Source organism: Cricetulus griseus, chromosome 8, assembly GCF_003668045.3.
Source record: "Cricetulus griseus strain 17A/GY chromosome 8, alternate assembly CriGri-PICRH-1.0, whole genome shotgun sequence".
Taxonomy (NCBI): Eukaryota; Metazoa; Chordata; class Mammalia; order Rodentia; family Cricetidae; genus Cricetulus; species Cricetulus griseus.
Genome location: NC_048601.1, coordinates 685025 through 710571, shown reverse-complemented (window position 1 = coordinate 710571; position 25547 = coordinate 685025). Strand labels below are relative to the sequence as shown.

General features: G+C 41.0%; 1 protein-coding gene across 3 annotated transcripts in view; it reads right to left on the bottom strand.

The window, feature by feature from the left end:
- The window catches only part of Dennd5b (DENN domain containing 5B), a 124160-nt gene that overhangs the window by 47963 nt on the left and 50650 nt on the right, over window positions 1–25547 (bottom strand). For all 3 annotated transcript variants that reach the window (XM_027430043.2, XM_027430044.2, XM_035448786.1), the window contains 2 exons: window positions 10214–10401; window positions 2752–3288 (listed from right to left, as the gene is read on the bottom strand). In XM_027430043.2, the coding sequence (XP_027285844.1) occupies window positions 2752–3288; window positions 10214–10401 (725 nt within the window). The remainder of the gene's footprint in view (window positions 1–2751; window positions 3289–10213; window positions 10402–25547) is intronic.

Genomic DNA, 25547 nt, shown 5'->3' with positions numbered 1-25547 from the left:
CTTCTTCCCAGTGAGTCATCTCTCATGTTCTCTGTTCCTAGCCTAGGAAATGAACCTCTAACCAAAAGGCTGAAGATGAGCAACTGCTTATATATTATATATGTACACACACATTTATATGCACAATAGTTTGCATATGTTCAATTACGAACTTAATAATAACAACACGGGGGCTGGAGAGATGGCTCAGTGGTTAAGAGCACTGACTGCTCTTCCAGAGGTTCTGAGTTCAATTCCTAGCAACCATACGGTGGCTCACAACTATCTGTAATGAGATCTGGTGCCCTCTTCTGGCTTGAAGACAGACATGCAGGCAGAATACTGTATGCAGAATAAATAAATAAATAAAAATAAATCCTTTAAAATAATAACATGGAATTTGTGCCTATGGGCAAAATCGTTTTGGTCTTCAAGCAGATGTTTGTCTAGGTTCACTCTTCTTGTTAACTCAAGATTAAACTCTTTCCATATCTGTGTTGACACAACTATCTGAGACTTAGAGAAACATTGCCTTAAAAAAAAAAAAAACAAAAAAACAACAACAACAAAAAAAAACATACAAATGATCTTCAAAAATGAACAAGCTACCCTTCCCTCTTGCCAGTTTGCTTGATGCAATAAATTATACCTGGCTTCTAATCTGAAGTGTTCACATTTTTTTTGTTGTTGTTGCTCTCTTCAGCTCATGTACGATATATGTAGGAAGTCTCATCTTGGTTAAGATGAGCTGAAACTTGTGAGTGAATTCCTAGTCCAGTTACTCGGTTGGTTTTTTTTTTTTTTCTTTTCATTCTTTCACTCTTCAAAGTTAGATGCAGTGTGTCAGAGCCAAAAGGAGAAAGATGGAAGGACACTTCCAACATAAGGTTATTATTTTTAGTATTTATCAAGTTTTTTCCTAGCATATTTAATTTTCCCATTTTATTATTTCAGGGTACTTTTAATAAAAGATTTTTTACAGAGTCCACTTTTTGATTTAAGTGCTTCCATAGTTTAAATGTACTTATGTAAGTACAAATATCCAGACAGACTCATAGCAGTCTCCAGAAATCAATCCATCTCCTTAATGTTACTTCATAGATAAACATCAAACCTACTTTGTATAGGAAAGAAACAGCCCCCCCCCCCTTAGAAAATCGGGCAAACATCTAGCTTTTGATGTTTAGATTCATGTGCTCTGTAAGATTTAAAATCAACCAGAACTTGACTTTCAAGATGACTATGCCCTGCATACTTCTTTAGTGAAAAATAAGATGACTCTAGCTTTCTGGAATCTGACATGTAAATTTCATTTTCTTAGGGGTTATACAGAAAGGATCCCACTTCTAGAATGAAGCTACATAGAGAGTAAGAAAGAACAAGGTACTAGGAGGATATGAATTTAAATTTAAATATGAATTCATGCCCCAAAGATAGATCATGAATATGTAAGATTAGTTCTCAAACTGGAGAGAAAGCATAATGAAAACTAAGCAAATATGATAACAGGTCCCAGGGCGGAAATATATTTGAAAAGTGGTTTCTTAATATTAAAGACGTTTAATCAGGCATAAAGTACACCAGCAATTTCTGATGCACATGGCATATTATCCTCCATAAGAAAAAATATGATGAAATCAGAAAATATTCTTTGATACTACACAAAGCATTTAGTTAATATCTGTTTGCCAGATGCTCCAAAATTAAACACTTAGCATCTTGGAGTGTAATAGCTCTTTTGGGGGAGGTCTTTTATGACACATTCTAACAGCAGCATTATGCTTGTTCACTAACAGAGGTAGAGGACTGAACTGCATCCCGTGACCTAAATGACTTCACATACATCTCTAGTGCTTTTGTCTGTTGGAGAGAGCTGGGGTACATGAAGGGCCTTGGACAGAACACAGAGAACCCGAGCAAGAAGCTCCAGTAGACAGTAAGACAGTAAAGAGCTACTACATCTCCTAGTCTCCTTTTCTAAAAACTCTGGAACATAATCTTATACTAACAGTCTCGAAACCAAATTTACTCATCTGTTCTCTTTTAAGATACAAAAGATATAAAATTAGGCTTATGAAATTGAACTGTTACCTTTACATGAACAAATTGGGTGTTACATCATTGGGGGAGGACTAAACTGTCAGTGAGCATCTCTTAGAAAAGGAACAGGCTTAATTTTTCTAGACTTGGTCACAAGAGTAAATAAAACTCTTACAAGAGCAGTAGACTCGTGAAAATCAAACACACACACACACACACACACACACACACACACACACACACACACACACACCAATTTAATACACAATTCAAAGGCCAGTTTTTTTTGAGACCCGTCTCAGGTATCCCAGGCTGGCCTCAAACTTACCACATAGCAGAGGATGGCCTTGCATTCCTGGCCCTCCTGCTTCTACCTCCCAAGAATTTGTTTTTGTGTGAAACTATTTATCTAGCATAAAATACTTAATAGGATGTAAAAAGGGAAATATAAAAACCTGTGCTTAAAAAGTTAAAAAGACTAGGGGCTGGAGAGATGGCTCAGTGGTTAAGAGCACTAGCTGGCTGCTCTTCCAGAAGACCCAGGTTCAATTCCCAGAACCCACATGGCTGCTCACAACTGTCTGTAACTCCAAGATCTGACACCCTCAGACAGACATGCGTGCAGGCAAAACACAAATGCACTAAAAATAAGTAAACTGTTTAAAAAGTTAAAAAAGACTGGAAATGTGGGCCATTAGTAAGCATAAAGAGGAAAACTATGGTTCTTTTTACTTTGTCAAAGTTCTGCATCTGTTCCCGGTTGGTCAGCCAGGACTCCATGTCCTGGGCAGTCTGAATCACAAACGCTTCATAGTCAGCAAACATCTGTATAAAGCGGCAGGCAAAGACTTCTCGTAGTTGTACGTTGAGCTGGTAGTCCCTCAATTCTGCCTCTTCACACTGTAATTTGAAATCCTTTTCTTTTTCATTCAGAGAGGCTGAGAGGTCAATTTTTCCCACAGTCACGCCAGTCCTATCAGCGAGAGCCTGGAGGCGGGCTATGGTTTCATTGCCCTTCATGAACTCATACACGCTGATGTTATTGGTGGGAGTGTTGCCATTCTTCTCGTCGTTAACCAAATCTTTCAAAACCATATTCTTCAGTTTGGTGGCACTCTCGCTACAATGTAGGCTGCCCTCAGGAGGAATCCCAAATTGGAGAAGAACTTCAGATAGTTCTTGGATAAAATCTACTTTATTGGGGAACTGTGGGAACTCTTCAGGCAATTCAATAAAATGGTTGTCAATATCCACGAAGCACAAATTAGCCTGAAATGGGGGGGGGGGAGCCAAAAACATAGAGATTTGTGAACTTGTACAAGGCTGACTATTAAAACTTAAATGACTTCAAAGGGTTCCAATTGTAGATTCAGAGCCAAAGTACCTCGGGCTATTTTTAGCCTCATAAATCGCATTTTCTTGCCCACCTGTGATTGGCCTAACACCTTTGTAAGTGAGGAATTTACCACCCAGACCCTTTAGCTAACACCAACCTAAAGTAAGAATTGTTGAAGAATATTTGTACACTGTGATGAGTCTTTGCCATGGCACCTTCTAATTGGTTTATCTGCAAAATGGCCAATACCTGGGAAAGAGAGGCTAGGCAGGATTTCCAGGGAGAGAGAGAGAGAAGAAAAGGAATCTAGCTAGGCACATGGATTCCACCAGAGACTCCGAAGAAGTCAGGCATATGATACAGAACAGAGAAAACCAAGCCACGTGGCAGAACGTAGATTAAAAAAGACAGGCTGATTTATGTTATAAGAATGAGTTAGAGCAAGCCTAAGCTATGGCTGAGTATTCATAATTAATCATAAATTTCCATGTCATTATTGGGGAACTGGTGGTACAAAACAAAACAAAACAAAACAAAAAACAAAAACAAAAACCCTCATCACAAAGAATGTTATCAAGTAACACTTGAGGCCTATAGGAGAGATGTCCCTGCTTTGCTGTAACCTGCTTACCTAATTTTCCCACCAACACATTTGAAAAATTCATGAAACCATTGCCATGTTAGAATATGGTATTAGGGTCATTTAAATCTGTGCTCTCTGGTAAAGGTCACTCATTCTTGTCTCCAGAATAAACCATCTCCCTTTAAGGTGAGAACTGTGTTTTTATGGTGACAACTTGGAGTAAAAGAAGTCAATGTTCTAAAATATTCTATTATAAACAGAAACAAATTATACTATTTTTAGACCATCTTAAAAATAGAAGACCCAGGCTAGCCTTGAACTTGCTATACAGATGAGATGAGCATGCCACTCGTCTCCAGCTCCTTCTGCTTCCACCTCTCGTGCCTTAAGCTTTCAGGCATGCATCCCACGCCTGGCTCAAAAATCATTTCTTTACACTGCATTTACTGCTGGTTATGTGCAGTGTTGGAAATTGAGACTGGATCCTTGGGCTCCATTTCAGCACACCACCTCTTAAGTCAACCCTTTCAAGGCTCAGAATTTTATGTATGAAGAGATGATAGGAATTGTACCCAGGACCTTTATCAACAGAATCTTTCATTCATTAAATGTTTTTCTAGCATATAAAAGAACTTGTTCCATTATGGCATTCTTTCTTTCTTTTTTTTAAAGATTTATTTATTATTATGTCTACAGTGTTCTGTCTGCATGTATGCCCACACGACATAAGAGGGTATCAGATACCATTAGAGATGGTTGTGAGCTGCTATGTGGTTGCTGGGAATTGAACTCAGGACCAGTGCTCTTAACTTCTGGGCCATCTCTCTAGCCCTCTCATTATGGCATTTTCATACATTTATACTTTGTATATACTTCGTATTTGTCTTCCATTTTATTGAGTTATTATCTTCCCTATTTCTAACTCTATTTCCCTTTTCATCACCTAAATACTGCCCCCCCCCTCATGATGTTAGGTAGCTAATAGGATGTTATCAGGCATGGAGATCATTTAAATAGATCCTCCTTCCATAACTAGGTCTAGATGTTACCTCCTATATCCTTGGTAATACACCAGTCTTGAGATCCAAACCAGCAGGCTCGCCAAGACACAGGACAACAACAGGATATCCAAGAGGAGACCCAATGAGTGCCCATTAGCTGTGTCATAGTATAAATCAGAGACCTTGAGTCAGACCAATCCAATGATTCGTGGCAATGAACACTTCCAAGTAAAGAGTAAACTGTGTGACTCAACGGGCTACCCTACAACTTCCACTACCAGATTCTTCTCTCTCCCCAAACTCCTGGAATCCAGAGAGGGAAGAGTGATGAGCAAAGAGGTCAAAACCAGGCTGGGGAAACCCACAGAAACAGCTGACCTGAACAAGTGGGAGATCAGGGACTCCAGTCTGACATCTGAGGAATATGCATAAGACCGAACCAGGCCCCCTGAATGTGGGTGTCAATTGGAGGACTTGGGCAGTCTATGGGGCCTCTGGCAGTGGAACCAGTATTTATCCCTAGTGCAGGAATGGGCTTTTGGAGCCTATTCCCTGTGGAGGGATACTCTCTCAAATGGTGTGACAGACTTTCATGATCCCCCATCGGAGGCCTCACCCTCCCTGAGGAGTGGATGAGGGGTGGGATAGGGAGATGATAAGGGAAATAAAAGGATGGAGGGAGGGGGAACTGGGATTGGTATGCAAAATAAGATTTTTAAAAATTTAAATAAAAATTAATTAAAAGATTCTTTTTATGTTTTCTTTTAAATTTGGTTCTGTTTTGAGGGGTTGGAAGGGCAGAGGGTGGAGGTGAGGGGATGGGGAGATGAGTGAATGCATGATGTGAAACCCACAAAGAATCAATAAAAGTTAAAGAAAAGATTTAAAATATATGAAAGGCAGAAAGGTGGAGGTAGCAAGACTGCTAAAACTCATTAAGGGAACAGTTATTTCCTCATGGTAAAGTATAGCTATTTTATACAGATTATTTATTTTTCTTTAATATTCTTTAATTTACTTGTTACATGATTTTTGGTCAGGTGGTTACATGATTACGTCTTTAATCCCAGCACTCAGGAGGCAGACACAGGCCAATAATCTCTGTAAATCTGAGGCCAGCCTGGTCTACAGAGCGAATTCCAGGACAATCAGACAGCCAGAGCTGTTACACAGAGACACCTTCTCTCAAAAAACCAAAACCAAAAAAGTTTTTTTCTATATGATTTTTGCACAAGAATACTTTCTGAGTTCTATACCTCTGGCTCGATGTAGAGACATGGTATTCTAAATTTCTCAAAGATGGACGTATTCTTGTCGAACCTTTAAGTTAATCCAAATTGGCATACTGATCACTGACCACTGTTGTTAACCTGACTACATCTAGAATTAACTAAAACCCCCCAAAGACTGGGCACACCTGTGAGGGATTTTTTTTCTTATTCAAATCTACATCTTTGAGGTGGGAAGTCCACCTTTAATCTGAGGTATACCTGTGGCTGGCAGCCTATACAAAGAAGACAGGAGAAGGAAGTTTACTTTTTTTGCCTATTTGATCTTGCTCTTGCTGGCAAGTCCATTACTTCACTGGCATTAGAGCCTACTTCTTCAGATTCTGGCATATACTAAAGACCAGCTAAGACATCCAGCCTTGTAGACTGAGCAACTAGTGGGTTCTTGAACCTTGTGTTGGTAGACAGCCATTGTTGAACTAGCTGGACCACAGCCTACAAGGCATTCCACTAACCTATCCTATAAATAAGAAAAATGTGTATTATATAATTGTAATATATTTGTTATATGCCATATAATTGTTATAATTATATATAAATATATTATATATAATTGTAACAATACATATAAATAAATAGATAACCCCCAATTCTGCTCCTCTAGTGAACTCTGATTAATACAATCACCTAGATAGGAAACTACCCATCCCTCAGGAAAGTTGTCCATTATACTTAAAGACATCTCAAGAAGATGGGAGAAATAATTATCCCTTTAATGCCAGAAACCCTCCTGCAATGCACTGTTTATATATTCTCAATGCCAAGCTTTTGTTCTTTTTAGGAAAGTATGGTTTGTTTTCTTCTCTTTTTTATTTATCTTGTCAGATACCAGCCAAAATTCTAAGTCACTTTCCTCTGGGCATCCTTATGATATTTCTGAAGACTCTGACTCCCAGTTTGGGTGCTAGAAGATTCCATTGCTGAGTTTGCCTGCTTTGTAACTCAAAACAAGTAACTTTCTTATCTATGTGAATCTTCCCAGCAACTGATTTCCATCATGCCCACAGCTCTAATTGTCTTTGCTACTTTCTGAGTTGTCTTGTTTTATCAATGAGAGTTAAGGATTTGCAAAGGGGTTCACAATTCCCCGATAATAATGCATTTCTAATTTTATTTATCTATTTATTTGGGATTTTCGAGACAGGTTTTTCTCTATGTAGCCTGGGCTGTCCTGAAACTCACTATGTAGGCCAGGCTAGCCTCAGACTCAGAGATCTGCCTGCCTCTGCCTCCACCCCTGGTATCCCAGTCTGGCCTCAAACTACCTAGGCAACTGAGATGACTTTGAACTTATGATCCTCTTGCCTCCACCTCCCAAATGTTAAACTTAGATCCTGTGTGAGACTTTGTCTTCCTCTCAGTTACCCTCTCAACCTTCCCATTAGGCCCTTCCTCACCTTACATAGCCACACTTCTACTTTCATTGAGAGAGAGAGAGAGAGAGAGAGAGAGAGAGTGAGTGTGTGTGTGTGTGTGTGTGTGTGTGTATGTGTGTGTGTATGTATGTATGTATATATGTATGTATTTAAAAAATCTAGTTTCCATATAAGAAAAAAATACAATATTTCTCTTTCTGAGCAGGTTTATTTATTTATTTTTTATGTTTTTTTGCAAGACAGGGTTTCTCTGTGTAAAGCCCTGGTTGTCCAGGAACTCAGATTCTCCTGCCCCTGCCTCCTCAACACTGGGATTAACAGCCTGTGCTACCACCACCTGGCCAGGTTTATGTCCTTAACATGATCTCTAGTTCATCCATTTTCTAACAAATGACAAAACTTTCTATTTTATGGCTGAATGAAATTCCACTGTGCATGCAAATCACATTTTTTCGTATTATTATATTTGTTGATACATAGCTATAATGATTCCCTATCTTGGCCATTTTGAATAGTGCATCAATAAACATGGATATCTAGGGGTCTCTATGGTGTTGGGATTTAGATTCCATTGAGTGTGTATATCCAGGAATGTTATAGCTGGGTCATATGGTAGTTCTGTTTTTAATTTTTTTAGGAATGTCCACAGTGACTTTCATATTGGCTATATCAATTTACATTCCCATCAGCAGTACATGATGGTTCTTTCTCCAATTCCCACTAGAATTTATTTCCTTTCCTTTTTCATTTTTTTAAGATTTATTTTTAAAGACTTATTTTTATTTCATGTACATTGGTGTTTTGTCTGCATGTATGTCTGTGTGAGGGTGTTAGATCCCTGGGACTAAAGTTACAGACAGTTCTGAGCTGCCATGTGGTGGTGCATGCCTTTAATCCCAGCCTCTGATTCTTTTAAGAATGGCTGAGGGTGAGGTACAAGACTTAGTAATCAATACTTAGTGCTCCATTTTTCCACCTTCCCCATATACTCCCTAAAAGATACTATAACAAATGGCTACTAACATCTATCATTTTGGAATCATGAGCAAAGGGAGTAGGTGGTTAATTATAAGTCTAGGCAGTTATATTAGCCACCTAACAACTAAAATAATACTTTCCTAAATTAATAATTTTGTAAGTGGCATCTTTCTTTAGAAACTTTCTTGCTAGATTTTCTCTCAGAGTTTTCAGAGGAAAGGAGAGGGAGCATCACTAGTGTACACATTTAAATCTCTTTAAAAAGACTGCTTTATTTTTTTTTTAATTATTTATTTACTTTGATTTCTTGCCCTGGCTGCCCTGGAGCTCAATCTGTAGATCAGCCAGGCTTTGAACTCAGAGATTTGTCTGCCTTTGCCTCCCGAGTGATGGGATTAAAGGCATGCACTACCACAGGCCAGCCCTTATATTCACTTATTAGAATGAGAATCCCTATGAGAAATAAGAACAAGCTAAAGTGATTTTTATTAAGAAAGGTGATAATTAAATAGCTAATAATGCCATTAACCGTTTTATGCTTTTAATAGGCCATGGCATCCTCTTCAATATTTCATTTTAAAGCTTTACATCCCAAATTTGAGTGGCATTAACAGAGCTAAAAATTACATATAAAATGATTTCAAGAACTCTTGATTACTTTATTCCTAAATATTTGAAAACAAGATTAAAGTGCCAAGAAGTTAGGGGGTCTTTGTCTTACAGACCATGTCAAGGTAACATTGAGAATAGGCTACTAACTGGCTACAGCTAAAGATGGCAAGCAGTAAAGTGTTTGCTGTTTCCATTATCTCGTTTGCTGAAAGAGAGCACTCTCCATTCAATGGAGGTAAAAAATAACCTCCAATCTGGGCCTTGCCTTCTGCTGGAAGCCCACAGAAGGACACGGAAGAAGGAAGCCCCTTTCTTTTCCTGTTTGCTCTCATCCTGCTGGCAAGTCTGTTCCTTCACTGGCATTAGACCATATATACATATATGTATATGTATATATATGTGTGTGTGTGTGTGTATGTACACATACACATACATGTATGTATGTATTTATCCTATATATGAATTCTGTTACTCTAGAGTACTCTGACTAATACACTTTAAAACAAAATTTATAGCACGAGGATGGAAAAAAGTTCAATGCTTTTAGAGTAATAAAATGGTAATATCAAACTATTATTGAGGGCTGGAGAGATGGCTCAGAGGTTAAGATCACCAACTGCTCTTCCAGAGGTCCTGAGTTCAATTCCCAGCAATCACATGGTGGCTCACAACCATCCATTATGAGATCTGGTGCCCTCTTCTGATATGCAGATATATATGGAAGCAGAATGTTGTATGCATAGTAAATAAATAAAATCTTAAAAAAAAACTATTATTGAACCACCTTCAGAAATGTATAAGTTGTAAAAATTTGTTACTGTCCTTCTTTGAGGTGTAGTTAACTAATAGTTGTGCTATATCAAGTATTAGAAGAAACAGTTTGCAGGCTAGGGCTCAGGCCCTAACCAACAGTATCTGGGAGATTCAGATGTAACAACTGCACAAAGACAATGTTACTTAGTGACAGCCATGACCTAAGTCAACAAATAGCGTGCTTCCTCATGAATGACCAGCTTTACCTCTTGTGGAAGTTCTAATTTAGACCGGTCAGTTCCTTCTTTTGATTGAAGACCCATCAGATAAGGGACAGGGGCATCAAGAAAATGGAGCAGAGAGGCAGGGAGGATGGGCACATAGACGTGCTGCCACTGAAATGGGAACAAGAGTGTGGTGATGCCTTCTGCTACGGTCATCAGGCGCTGATAATCTGTACAGGACAAGAAAAATAAAAGGGAAGAATCCAAGTGAAAACAGGTGCTGCAGCAAACCTAAAACATCAGAAAAAAAATTGTGTTAAATGTTTTTGAACTGGAAAGATGGCTCAGTGGTTTAGAGAACTTACTGCTCTTGCAGAGGACCTGGGTTTGATGCCCAGCACCCACGATACCTAATAAACATCAGTAATCCAGCTCCAGAGGATCTGAGCCCCTCTGCTGACCTGAGGCTACCAGGTGCATGGGTGCACACATATGAATGCATACAAAATAGTCATGCACATAAATACATCTTTTTTTTTTTTTTTTTTTTTTTTTTTTTTTTTTTTTTTTTAAAGACACTGTTTCTTTGCAGTTTTAGAGCCTATCCTGGAACTCACTCTTAGACCAGGCTGGCCTTGAACTCACAGAGATCCACCTGCCTTTGCAGGAACTAAAGGCATTCATCACTACTGCCCAACAAATAAATAAACCTTTTAAAAAATTTAAAAAGTATTTTGTCATGACCATGGAGAAAGTAGGTCAGTTCTAGCTCATTGTAATTACAGAGTTAAATTATTTCACCTGAATAGCTTGCAGAACGTACAGAAACAGCATCAGCACTCTTCTTGGAAGCAGTGGTGAGCAATTTGCATCCTCTCTCTCTTCCCCACCTGCCTCTCTCTCCAGCATCTTCCTATGCAGACCAGATTCTGAGAGACCAGCTTGTTTCTGCTCTGTATTTCCAGTGCTGTGATCAAAGGCATATGCCATTATACACACACAGCCCTGGATGCTCTTAAAATGTGGAGGCCAGGAACACACCTTTCATCCTAGCAGCTAGAAGCTAGGAGGTGATGGTACAAACCTTTAATTCTAGGACTCAGGATTAAGGGGTAGATGGATCTCTGTGAGTTCAAGGCCACACAGGGATACATGAGATTGAATCAGTCTAAAAGAGTAACAGATCACACGCCTTTAATCCCGACACTAGAAGAATATAGAAAATGGAAGCAGCGTCTTCAGTATTGAGTAGGAGGCATTGATTCTCCAGCTGCACTGAAGACAGGAAGGCTTTGTATCAAGGAGGACAGGAGACATTCAGTCTTAGGATTCTCCAGCCACGCTGAGGAAACAGCCTGAGGCTTGGTGAGAGCTCGTGGACACAGGATCAGCCCTTTCATTCTGAGGTAGAGGTAAGAAGCTAGTGGCAGGCTGCTTTGCTTCCCTGATCTTCAGGTTGAAGGCCAATATCTGTCTCTGTTTTTTATTATTTTTTTTCTTCCGTGTTACAGCCACTTGCCTGTAGTCCCAGCTACCTAGAAAGGTGAGGCAGGTGAATCACGAGACAGAGGCCAGTCTGGGTTATTTAGCTAAAACCCAGTTTTAACACTGGTACCCTCTCCCCGTCACCTCCAAAAGAACAAATCCAGAGAAAAATGTCCTTGGATTCTATACTGTAGATTTCAACCAGGGATTAAATTTTTTATTGTAACCTTTTTACTTAGTACAACTACTGGTATATAACAGAATTAACGTATGCCTAAGTACATAATAAGGAAATCCAAATACCCTATATAATAACTAGGCCATGGTTAGCATCCACCTGTGGAGAACTATTAGCAAATGACTCATTCTAGCTCCACAGATGTAGAGCTCAGAGACCTACTTAAAACTAATTTCAAAAATCACAATTGTTCTTTTCATATTTATTTGTGTGTGTTATGGTAAACCTCTGGAGGTTAGAGGCTAACTGTGGGAGTGAGTTCTCTCCTTCCAGTGTGTGGATCTGAGGGGGTTGAACTCTAGTCACCAGCCTTGGTAGCAAGAGCCCTTATCCAGTATCCGACTGGCAAATTAGATCCAGTTCTAGAGTTATTTTTAAAGGTTTATGTGCAAAGTGTTCATCATAATACTTTAAAGACAATTATAAAAATTTAAAAACAAAAAAATTAATTCTTTTACTATGACCCTTCAGTCAGTTAAACCAAACAACAAAAAAAAAACCACCCCAGGAATTAGCTTGTACTTAAATAAACTGGGTTTGGCTAGGCGATGGTGACACACATCTTTAATCCCAGCACTTGGGAAGCAGAAGCAGGTGGATCTCTGAGTTCAAGGCCAGCCTGGTCTACAGAGTGAGTTCTAGGATAGCTAGGACTACACAGAGAAACCCTGTTTAAAAAAAACAAACAGACAAAGCTGGGTTTATTTTGCAGAGAAATAATATGAACACTCTTCAGGAACTGTGGAACATCTTAGTGAAGAAAGACTAGTATAGTATTTGGGATTTTGCAGGATAATTTGGGGCATTAAGAAAACAGAGACTTGCTTTGGATTGGAAGCTGTCAAAATGAAGTACTCTGTGACCAGGTAGTTATCTTGTTGAGGGATACTTGAGCAAACTGTGCTAGGATATGTCTATGTTTTACCTCGCCTGCCTAAGGCACCTGATTGGTTTAATAAAGAGCTGAGTGGCCAATAGCTATGCAGGAGAATAGGCGGGACTTCCAGACAGAGAGAGGAACCCAGGGTCAGAATCTGAGGCTGCCACAGACTCCAGTGAGACACAGAAGCCAGACATACAGAACAGAGAAGGGTAAAAAGTTACATGGCAGAACATAGATGAATAGAAGCAGGTTAAGTTATAAGAGCTAGTTTTGAACAAGATTAAGCTAAAGGCCAAGCTTTCACAATTAATAATAAGTCTCTGTGTCATTATTTGGGGGCTGGCAGTCCAAAGAAAGTCCGACAAGAAAATCAAAGTGCAGTATCTCAGTAAATTTGATCTATGATGAGTATAAAGTGTAAGGAATGTAGGATAGTGGTAGAGCATTTGCCTGGTATGTAACAGAGAGACCCTGGTTCTGTGTGTGTGTGTGTGTGTGTGTGAGAGAGAGAGAGAGAGAGAGAGAGAAAGAGAGAGTGTGTGTATTTTGTGGAGCACATAATAACATTGCTTGTTATTCTTTTGGGGTTGTTTAAGTCCTACAGAAAAGCACGGCTTAGACATGAGGATCACATCAGTCCATAGACACAGCAAGGGCTATCAGTTCTAAGACATTAGTGTCTGATTTTATTATTTCTTTCTCCATCATATGCCAGATAATGTGGAAGGCTAGCTTGGAGCTTTAAGCAAATTATGTGCCAATTATTCATTAAATGCCTCTCAGCTCCAAATTCATCCAGTTCTTATAACTGATTGGCCTCTACCCATTTTGACAATGAATACAATATTATACTTTGCCAGTAGAGGGCGATGGAGACACACAGTTTCCTGGTGTCAGTATGCAATATGTCTTGCTCTTGCTGCTTGGAAGACCAGCAGTGTGGGTGTGTGAAGGTATCAGGGGGCACACTGCTATGCCACATGCCAAGACTGAGCAGTCAGTGGCTACTTCCTCGTATGGTTCTCTACTACCCTGCAATCTCAGATCTCATACCACAGTGACATTCAAACAAGTCCTGTGGGTCTGTTCCACCAGTCACAGACAACATGGGGTTTGGACTTTGTCTTCTGTTAGATCAGTGGCCAAGGATCAGCTCTGGTCCAGGAAACATACTGACAAGCAATCCACTGGCCTTCTCCACACCTTATGAACAGAATTTCTTCAAGAGGAATCCATTACAGCTTTGGGGTCTGGGTTCCCACTTAAATGTTTGTGCTTCACTGAGTACCCTTCAGAGTTTATCACTTTACAGCTTATTTTCCAAAACAATTCATATTACATTCCTCATCCTAAACTACTTTATGATTTCTGTCTCCTGGGTGAACCTAAACTGAAAAGAAAAGGGATCTGGACAAACTAAATTCCTAACAAGGTAGCTAGTTTACTTGTGACTGGAGAAATATGCGGTCTCCTGGAAAATACACTTTCTTCAAGTAATGATGGTTTGTACTGTGTGTTATCTTCTTGCTTTATTTATAGAAAAAACACCATGGGAAGTAAAAATTAATTACACATTTTTCTCTATTCTAGACTTTCAGGGACGCTGTTTGTTTTTCCTTTACTACCGTTTTCCCACTTGTAAATGTTCTATGTCTAATCTTTTTAGGTTTGGATTCTCTATATGACTGGTGGATACATCATACACTTTTTAGCAATGAGACTGCTTCACAGAGGTAGAGCATCCCTTTTAACTCAGTCAAGAAATAAACAGCAGGAGCTGGTAATAAAGTAGTGGCAGGATGCCTGTCTAGCATGCACAAAGCCTGTATTCAATCACTAGCACAGCAAAAAAGAAAAGAACAAAATGCTTCTTTAAGTATTCTTTTGCCTGTGTTTATATATATGCATGCCAGAGGTTGATGTAACATGTCTTCCTTAATTGCTTTCCACCTTTATTTTATGAGACACTGGAGTTCACCAATTTGGCTATACTGCCTGGCTACTGGCCTCCAGAGACCTGTTTTCACCACTCCTCTCCTCAGAGCTCAAGTTGCAGGTGTGTACCACTGCAGCTGGCTTTTATGTAGTAATAGGGATTTCAACTCAGGTACTCACACTTACCTGGCAAGCACTGACTGAGCCGTCTTCCCATTCAGCACCATCTTACTGTTCTATTCTAAAGACCTCAAAGCCCGATGTGGTGATACTTCATTTATGACCTAACAAATAAAGTTTGCCTGGAGATCAGAGTGCAAAGCTAGCCACATTAGTTAGCCACAGAGGTCAGGCAGTGGTGGCACACACCTTTAATCCCAGCACTTGGGAGACAGAGGCAAGGCCACCCTGGGCTACTTGAGATTCAATCTGTCTAAAAGAGAAATAGAGCTCACACTAAAGTGATCCCAGAACTTGGGATCACACACCTTTAATGCCAGCACTAGGGTGGTGCAGACAGAAGTGTTATGGCTGGAGTGAGATACAGTGAGAAGACTGTAAGGCAGGAGGAAACAAAAGAGAGAGACAGAGCAGTCTGAGGAGCAGTCTAAGCAGTCTGAGAATGCAGTATGAGGACAGGATCACCCCTTTGGTCTGAGCACTGGTAGAGGTAAGAACTCTCCAGTGGAGCTGGAGAGATGGCTCAGAGATTAAGAGCACTGGCTGCTCTTCTAGAGGTCCTGAGTTCAATTTCCAGCAACCACATGGTGACTTATAGCCATCTTCAGTAAGATATGGTACCCTCTTCTGGCCTACTGTAGGCATACATGCAGGTAGACCAATGTATACATAATAAGTAAATACATCTTGGGAAAAAAAAAAAGGAACTATCTAGTGGCTGGCCACTTTGTTTCTCTGATCTTCAGTATTAATGCCAATAACTGACTCCAGGTTTTTATTATTAAAACCGATTAGAACTCATGCTACTCCTTGATACCCACCCCCCACAAGCTTCCTCCAACAAGGCCACACCTACCCCAGAGAAGGTCATACCTCCTAAGTCTTTCACATAGTGCCACTACCTAAGCATTTAAATATATGAACCCAAGGGAGTCATTTTATTCAAAGTACCACAAGCACATTTATTTACTCGCTTAATTTTTTATTTACTGTTTGTTTTTTGTTTTTTGAGACAGGGTTTCTCTGTGTAGCCCTGGCTGTCTGGGAACTTATTTGTAGATCAGGCTGGTCTCAAACTCACACAGATCTACCTGCCTCTGCCCTCTAAGTGCTAGGATTTCTTATTTCTTTTACAACATTAATTATCTATCTTGTCTAAACTATTATAATTCTATTATAATTATTGATATGCCTCTGTTCCCTAATTTACTATCTTCCTTTGTATACTTGTCTCTGTCTCTGCACACACACACACACACACACACACACACTTTTAAAAATTACACATCCATTTAGTGGAAGGGAGAATGGGGGAGGGTGCAAGATAGATGTGTGTCACCTGTGGAGGTTAGAAAATGACTTGAAAGAGTCATTTCTCTCTGGCCACCATGTGGGTCCAGGGATTCAACTCAAGTTAGACATAATGAAAAGCAAATTTAACTGCTGAGCCACCTCCTGCATCACTTTTTCTTATAAAAGAGATGTAGTCTTGCTGTGTTCCCAGACTGGTCCCATACTACTAGGCTAAACTGATCCCTCTGTCTCAACTTCCTGAGTGTCAAAGTCTACTATCACACCTGACAAATGTTTGTATTTAAAGTGAAACAAAAACAAGGAGAAACTTCCAGACAAACACATGCATAAAACCCCAAAACTAACTCCCAAGAAAATCCCAAAAACTGAGCCATCCATCTCACCAGCCCCAAGTGATGGCTATATTTATTTTGAGATAGGGTCGTAATATGTATCCCTGGCCGATCTGGAAATCACTATTTAGACCAGGTTGGCCTCAATTCAGAGATCTGCCTGTTTCTGCCAGCCAGCCAGCCAGCCAGCCAGCCAATGCTGGAATTAAAGGCTTATACTACCACACAAAGTTGACCACTATATTTCTAATCTCAGAATTTTCAGAATAGAATCCAGGGTTTACTACATTGTAATTGGCCAATAAATGTGTATATTAACAACTAAGGAATGTAAAATGAAATATAACTTTGAATACCGACAAAATTATGCTTGGCTATGTTACATAGTAAAACATATTTTCAAAAATTTGCCTAGAATATCCACCAGGCTCCAATGGACATGCCCAGGGACATGGCCCTACTTAAACTTAGTGAGTCACAAAACAAAACAAAAATGCATGCACCTGAGACTTGTAGGGAGGAAGGTGGTTTGTGGAGGTGGGAAGGGAGATGAGAGAAGGTGTGAAAGATTAGAGTTACTAGAATGCATTACAGAATCAACGAGATGTAGCTCAGATGTGTAAGAGTGCTACTGCCTAATGACCCGAGTTCAACTCCTAGGATCAGTAGAGACAGATGACTCCCAAAAACTGTCCTCTTACCTCTACACTTACACTGTGTCATATATATTTCCTCTAACAATAAACAAAAAAAATCTTAAAAACAATGTATTACATGCATGTACAAAGCTGTCAAAGAAAAAGGTTAACATAAAATTAATTGGCCTAAACAGTACGATGTAGTACAGCATCTCATCCCACTGTCCCTCCTGGGAGACAGGTGACTGAGATAGGAGTACAGTGGGAATTTGAAGGCCAGCTAACTTGGCATGTACAGCAGAGAAAAGATCCTGCCTCAAAGTGGACAGACAAGGACTAACACCTCAAAGTTGTCCTCTGACCTCAACACACATACAGTGGCACACAAATGCCTTCCCCACACAAAAGGATATTCAAACTCATTCATGCACTCTTCTCTCTCCTTCCTCCCTCCTCCTTGCTCCATAAATCCTAAACAAAACTTGGGCAGGTGAGTTGGCCCAGAATCGGAAGTGAATGACATGTAGACCTAATATTAAGTTTTATGCTTAGAACGCAAATGAGAAAGGCTGAATGTGGTGGTACTCGCCTCGCCTATACTCCTAACCCTGGGCACATAGCTCGGTTGGCAGAATACCTGCCTAACATGCATGAAGCCACAGGTTCACTCCTTAGCACCATATAAACTAGTCACGGGCACATGTCTGTGACCCCAGCACTTGGGAGGTGGATGTGAAACAATAAGAAGTTCAAAGTCATCCCTGATAAAAATAAAATAGCAAACTCAAGGCCAGCACCAGATGTGAGACCCATCATTGAAAAGAAAAAAACAACAACAGCAAAGAAAAACTTTTTTTTTTTTTTTTAATGCTGCTCCGGGCCTTACATATTCTAGGCAAATGTTCTATTATTGAGCTACGACCCAGATCAGTTATCTGAATTAAAGATGCTGAATAGTATCAGGTTAAGTGCTTATGTTCAAAAATGTTAGGTGTATGTATGGGCCTGTATTACCAAATACTTGGAGGCTGACACAGGAAGATCAGTAAATAATTCCAAGCCAGCCTGGATGACCTAGTGAGACTTATCCCAAAACAGAGTAAAAGCCTAGCACTTGGGAGATGGAGGCAGGAGGATTAGGAACTCAAACCAGTCTCATTGTGGGCCAGCTAACCCAGAGTACATATTGCAGCCGCAGAAATGATAGAGACCCTACCTCAGCAAAGTGGAGGGTGGAACTGACTCCTAAAAGTTGTCCTCTGACCTCCACAATCGTGCTGCAACATGTGTACACACACACAAATTTGTGGTGATATTTTGTTTATAATGTAACAAATAAAGCTTGCCTGAAGATCAGAGTGCAAAGCTAGCCACACTAGTCAGATACAGGCTAGGCAGTGGTGATACACACCTTTAATCCCAGTAGTCACACTAGTTAACCATAAAGGCCAGGCAGTGGTGGCACACACCTTTACTCCCAGCACTTGGGAGACAGAGGCAGATGGGTCTCTGTTAGTTCAAGGCCACCCTGGGCTACATGAGAGTGAATCTGTCTAAAAGAGAAACAAAGCTCACACAAATGTGACCCCAGCATTTGGGATCCCAAACCCTTTAATCCCAGCATTAAGGAGGTGGAGACAGGAAGTGATATGGCTGGATGGACAGAGGAGACAGGAGCTCAAGGCATTCAGTCTGAAACAGTCTGAAGCAATCTAGGCAGTCTGAGGAGACAGTCTGAGGACAGGATCTCCCTTTTGGTCTGAACACTGGTAGAGGTGAGAACTCTAGTGGCTGGCCACTTTGCTTCTCTAATTCTTCAACTTTCATCCCGACAGCTCACTCTGAGTTAAGTGCCCCCACCCACCTTTTTTTTTTTTTTTTCAAGACAGGGTTTCTCTGTAGACCAGGCTGGCCTCCAGCTCACAGAGATCCACCTGCCTCTGCCACCCCAGTTCTGGGATTAACTGAACCACCCAGCCTGAGTTTTTATTATTAAAAACATTTAGAATTTGTGCAACACAAGTTTAAACTTTATTTTCCACAATTAAAAAGAACACCAGAGACAGGGAGGCTTCCAGGCTAGGGAACATCCTGAGGTGGCTACAGAATTATCCTTAAAGAGGACGTGCAAGCCCCTCCCCTGCACCTTCCTGCTCTACACCACTTTCATTTGGCCTTTCCAAGCTGTATTCTTCATAATAGCTGATTGTAAGTATATAAAGTGCTTCTTATTACTTGGGTGAATTGTTCTACCAGATTATCAAACCCAAGGAGCCAGGCTTGGTGGCACAAATCTGAAATCCTAGTATTCAGGAAGCTGAGGCAGGAGGATCATGAGTTCAAGGCCTATGTGGGCTATATAGAGAAACCTTATCTCAAAAACCAACAAACAACAACAACAAAACCCCAAAACAATATTAAAAACAAAAAACAAAGGGTGAGACTATCAGGAAAACTGAATTTATAGTCAGCCAGAAAGAAAGGTGGGTAGCCTAGGGATTCCATTTATGACTAGAATCAAAAGTGAGATTCTAGTAGGCTTGAACGTTTAAATCTGTAGTTTGTTGTTAACTCTGGGTAATGTCAGAACTGAACTGAACCGTTTATCACCTAGTAAGCATCAGAACTGGAGGCTAGAAGAAAAAGGTCTCAAGCCGGGCATTGGTGGCGCACACCTTTAACCCCAGCACTCAGGAGGCAGAGGCAGGTGGATCTCTGTGAGTTCAAGGCCAGCCTGGTCTACAAGGGCTAGTTCCAGGACAGCCTCCAAAGCCACAGAGAAACCCTGTCTCGGGAAAAAAAAGAAAGAAAGAATGAAAAAGGCCTCTTATTTGTTAGTTTCAGAAAACATTAGACTTGCTAAAATGGCTGGGAGTTGTGGAAACACGCAGTGTGTGGAGAGATGAAAGGGAGGAGCTGTGCCAGGTGTGGGGATATGGAAGCAGAGTGTCATGATGTCATCTGGGGCTACAGAGTGAGACTTCATTTCAAACCCTGAACTCAATAAAAAAGAAAATCAGGTGTAGAGATCCTTTGGCTCCGGGTGGTCACATAGTCCCCATGGAAGGGAGTAAGATCCACTGGGATCAATCATCAATTTCCAATGGAATGCAGGAATGGATCCAATTCTTGGGAGGCAGTTTACAGACACTTAAAGGAATGCAAACCAATAATAAAATAATGAAATATAAACTCCCCTGGTTATTTTGGAGCTAAAATGAGGGGCTGGAGAGATGGCTCAGAGGCTGCTCTTCCAGAGGTCCTGAGTTCAATTCCTAGCAACCACATGGTAGCTCACAACCATCTCTAATGAGATCTGGTGCCCTCTTCTGTCCTGCAGGCAGACATGCAAACAGGACACTGTATGTAATAAATAAACATCTTTTTTTTTTCCTTTTTTTTTTAAAGAACTAAAATGAAATTAGAGGAGAGTGTTATGTTAGAGCTTGATGCTGGAAAAAGCTCAGATTTCAGTTGGTCTGAGCTTGGCCACTAGGTTCAATCTCCCCTCTCCAAGGGGTGAAATTATATGGAAACAACAGGGCACTTCTAAGACCTTAGCTCATGTAGGAGAGGAGCAAAACCAAGAAGCTACAGGAATATAATGTGAAGATCCTCATCTGGGGGAACATCAGTTTCCAAAAGAATCTTTATCATGGTGTCTACTCTAGGATGGTGACTTTATTTCTCACTTTTTTTTTTTTTTTCTGAGACAGATTTTGCTGTGTAGTCCTAGCTGACCTGTATGCCAACTGTGTGTACTAGGTAGGCTATAAACTTGCAGAGACCCTCATGTCTTTGCCTCTCAAGTGTTCGGGTCACAAGCATGTGCCATCAAAATTGGCTTTTTTAAATTTTTAGATGTTTCAGAATAGAACAAGATTCAATTGATACAGGAGCCATATCCCACTGTGAAACAAAGGCGTATGATTCAGATACACTCAAGGGGACAACCATCCCGGTAGACAGGGTAAAAGTTCTTACCATGTGCTCTGAAAGAGGAAATCTAACTGAACACAGGTGAAGGGACCAGCCCCCCATTTCGGCAGCCATGACAGTAACAGGTGCTCACTATGACCTTGCCTTAGTCACTAGAGGTTAGGTGCCTGCCTTGTGACAAGGAACCAATCAGAAGTCAGCTGGTGGTGCTATGCTTTACGGCTCTGGGTGTGCTTTACACACAAGTGCACAGCAATGACGCGCAGAGCATAGCAACCACCCTGGGAGGGCCTATGGGCCATAACAACCAATTGGCCAATCAACACAGGGCAAGCCCTCCAAGCCTGGAGGCACACCAATCCTGAGCCTGTGTGTACCCCTAGACACTCCCCTTACGCTGCCCTACAAGATCTCTCAGCAGCCGGTTCGAGGTGTCTTTGCAGCCATCCGCCATGGCGAGTGGGTGAAAGACCTGAGCTAACATGGGGTTAGCTCGTTAAAAACAATAAAGCCTCATGCAGTTTGCATCAAGCTCTCAAATCTGCCTGGTGATTGGGGTGACCGCAGTCATGGCCTGGGACTCCGGATACCTGAGTTTTTCCGGGGGTCTAACACAGGTAAGCAAGCAAGGGGTATACCTATATCCATTTCTCTCTGCTTGACTACAGACATGATGTGACCAGCTGCTTTAAGCTCCTGATGCAGTAGCTTCCCTGTAGTGATGGACTATGATCTGGAATTACAAACCAAATAAACCCTTTCTCCCCTAAATCGGTCAGAGCAATAGAAATGAAACTAGAACATCAACACCACACAAGCCGCCGCAAGATCTGAGTTGGAGCCTTAGAACCTGTGTAAAAAGCCAGATGTGTGTAACCTCGGTGTCCCTATGGGGAAATGACAAGGGGGACGAGAAAATCGCTTAGAAACTCACTGGGCAGCTAGCAGAAACAAGAGACCTTTCTGCATTGGGTGGAGGAGAGAACTGACTTCTGAATAGTTTCCCTCTCTCTTTTATTTTGAAGGGACCAGCTCCCCATTTTGGCAGCCATAACAGCCGAACACGTATTTGTCTGACCTTGTCTTAGTCACTAAGGTCAGATGCCTGCCCCTTTCGGCAGCCACAACAGTAACACGTGCTTGCCATGACCTTGTCCTAGTCACTAGAAGTCAGATGCTTGCCTCATGACAAGGAACCAATCAGAAGTTTAGCTGGCCGCGCTATGCTTTACGGCTCTGGGTGTGCTTTGCAGAAAAGTGCACAGCAATGACTCGCAGAGCATAGCAACCACCCTGGGAGGGCCTATGGGCCATAACAACCAATTGGCCAATCAACACAAGGCAAGCCCTCCAAGCCTGGAGGCACACCAATCCTGAGCCTGTGCATACCCCTAGACACTCCCCTTAGGCTGCCCTACAAGATCTCTATGCAGTCCCTTCGAGCTGTCTTTGCTAGCCATCCACCATGGCGGGTGGGTGAAAGACCTGAGCTTACATGGGGTTAGCTCGTTAAACAACAATAAAGCCTCATGCAGTTTGCAGCAAGCTTTTGAATCTGCCTGGTGATTGGGGTGACTGAGGTCCTGGGCTGAGACCCCGGAGGCCTGAGTTTTCTGGGGGGGGGGTCTAACAATTTTAAAACAATTATTTATTTTTGTCTACTTATTTACTATGTGCATGCAGCTAAAAAAAAATTTCAACTTTCAGGAGTCAGTCCTCTTCTTCCACTGTGGGTTCTAAGAACTGAGCTCACATCAGCAGGACAGTCCCACTGGCCCCTAACACACCACACACCACCACACACCACACACACACACACACACACACACACACACACACACACACCACACAAAGAAAAAAAGCATTTTTAAAAGGATATGAAGTGGGAGGAGAGTCAAGGCACTCATCTCAACAATATGGAAACTTATAGCACAATGGGGTGAACAAAAAGGACATGATGACCGGTTAGCACTGTCTCAGTCTTAACCAGAGAAGTTTCTTTCTGCAGTGGGAAGCATTAGTGCAGAAACTCCTAAGTGGTCTAAGTACTAAGAATAAGTGACCACTGAGTGCTCGGCCATAAACGGGATATCTCTATAAACTTCCACAAAGCTCAGCGGATGTCACGGAAGAGAGGGAGAAAAGAACAAGAAGTCTGTGAGATGCTGTCTCCTAGGCATGTAAACTCATGAACTCACTGCAGCTATTTTACCTAAACAAGATCAGTCAACGTTCCAGCAGGAAGCATTAACTGAACTCACTCAGTTACAGAGATGGGGGGCCGGTCAGAGGGAGAAGGAGAGAGTGAGGGAAGAAGGAAGGAGGGAAGGAGAGAGAAAGGGAAGGGAGGAGAGAACAGAGGGAAGGGGAGGGGAAAGGGAGAAAAATATAAACATGGGAAGGGAATCTTATAGAAAAAGGAATGAGTTGGGAGTGGATAAGATCAAGATACATTAGACTGGGGACTAAAGGGATGGCTCAGTGGTTAAGAGCACTGGCTGCTCTTGTCGAGGACCTGGGTTCGATTCCCAGTACCCACAAGGCAGTTCACGACTGTCTAACCCCAGTTCCAGGGAATCTGATGTTCCCCCCACCCCCCAAAAAAGAAAAGAAATATCAACTGTGGGGCTAGAAAGACAGCTCTGTGGTTAAGAGCACAGGCTACTCTTCTAGAGCAATTGGACTTGATTCCTACCATCCACATGGTGGCTTATACTGCCTGTAACTCCAGTTCCAAAGGGTGCATGTATATACACAGAAAACACCCATACACATAAACTAAAAAAATAATAAAAATATAAACTAAAGCCTGTTTGGGCCATAATCCACATTCAGGATAGACAAAAGGACTAGTGTCCCTTAGCACAACTCCTTACAAGAGGCCTAAGACCTAATGTACAGGTTCATATAAGTGGTCAGGGGTAGAAAAAGGTTTCTGGAACAACTTTACAGAGATGCCTCATATACCAAGCTATAATTAGTATGATAGGATATTAAAGTGTTAGGGTTATGCCGGGTAGTTCTGGGGCACACCTTTAATCCTAGCACTCAGAAGGCAAAAGCAGGTGGATCTTTGAGTTCAAGGCCAGCCTGGTCTACATAGTGAGTTCCAGGACAGAAAGGACTATACGGAGAAACCCTGTCTTGAAAAACTAAACAAATAAAAAGTTAGGGTTATGGAATTAAGGTAGAAGTCTAAAATGAATTAGAATATTTAAGCAGGGTTTACATGCATGTTTTATGGGAACACTTTTTCTATGTAGTATGTATTGCTATAGGACAGAAATTAAATAAACTCACTTTTCAAGTCATACTAATTAGACACACTAAATGGGAATGAATAGGTCTTCCTGAGCAAACAATGTAAACCAGAAGCTGATACTGACAAATCCTCAATGAAACAGCTATGAAGACTATGTTAAATATCTTTATTTCCTAGTAACCACTGCAGGGGCAATGAACTACAGAATTTCCATTTGAGGAGCAACTATGAGCTTGCAATTGTATAGTAAACAAAACAGATCCCATGACTGAAGTACATCAAATACTCTTGAAATCTGAAGTACTCATAGTATCTTGTAAGGTCAGAAAAACTCTCTGCAGGGAAAGTGGCATGAAGAAATGTAAATAGTTTATACGGATCTTGCTAACACTGAGTGCAAAGAGATACATAAATGCAGAGCATCTCTTCCCTTTAGGACTGGTTGGAATTATATGGGAATCTGCAAGTTCCACTGTCATTTGGACATGCGCCTCTCAAAGGGCCAAAAAGGGTGACGTGATTTATGGATGGCAGCTCCAAAGCAAATGAGCATGTCTTGTTTTTTTTCTTTTTTTTTTTTCTTTAAAGATTTATTTATTATGTATATAGTGTTCTGTCTGCATGTGTCCCTGCAGGCCAGAAGAGGGCACCAGGTCTCATTACAGATGGTTGTGAGCTATCATGTGGTTGCTGGGAATTGAACTCAGGACCTCTGGAAGAACAGTCAGTGCTCTTAACCTCTGAGCCATCTCTCCAGCCCAAGCATGTCTTGTTTTAAGACAACAACTGAGGAAGCCAAAAACAAATCAGCTTAATGGACTGGCTAAACCATACACTGTTTCTCTAGCAGTGATAAAAGAGCAGGCACAATGGTAAAGACCTTTTCATCTGAATCTTTTCTAACTTATGATAGTCATATGGTCAGATAGATGGGCAATGTAAAATCAGACTATTAAAGGCAGCTTGCACAGGATAGTCCCATATATCTATCACAATTGGCCTGAATAAAATCTTCCTTACTGCTTTAAAAACAACACAAGTAGAGCTAGACATGACAACATATGTTTGTAAGCCAGTTCAAAGTTATCCTCAGATACAGAGTGAGCTCAAAGCCAGCCAGGGCCACATGAGACCCTATTGTTATTTAAAAAAAAAAAAAAAAAAAAAAAA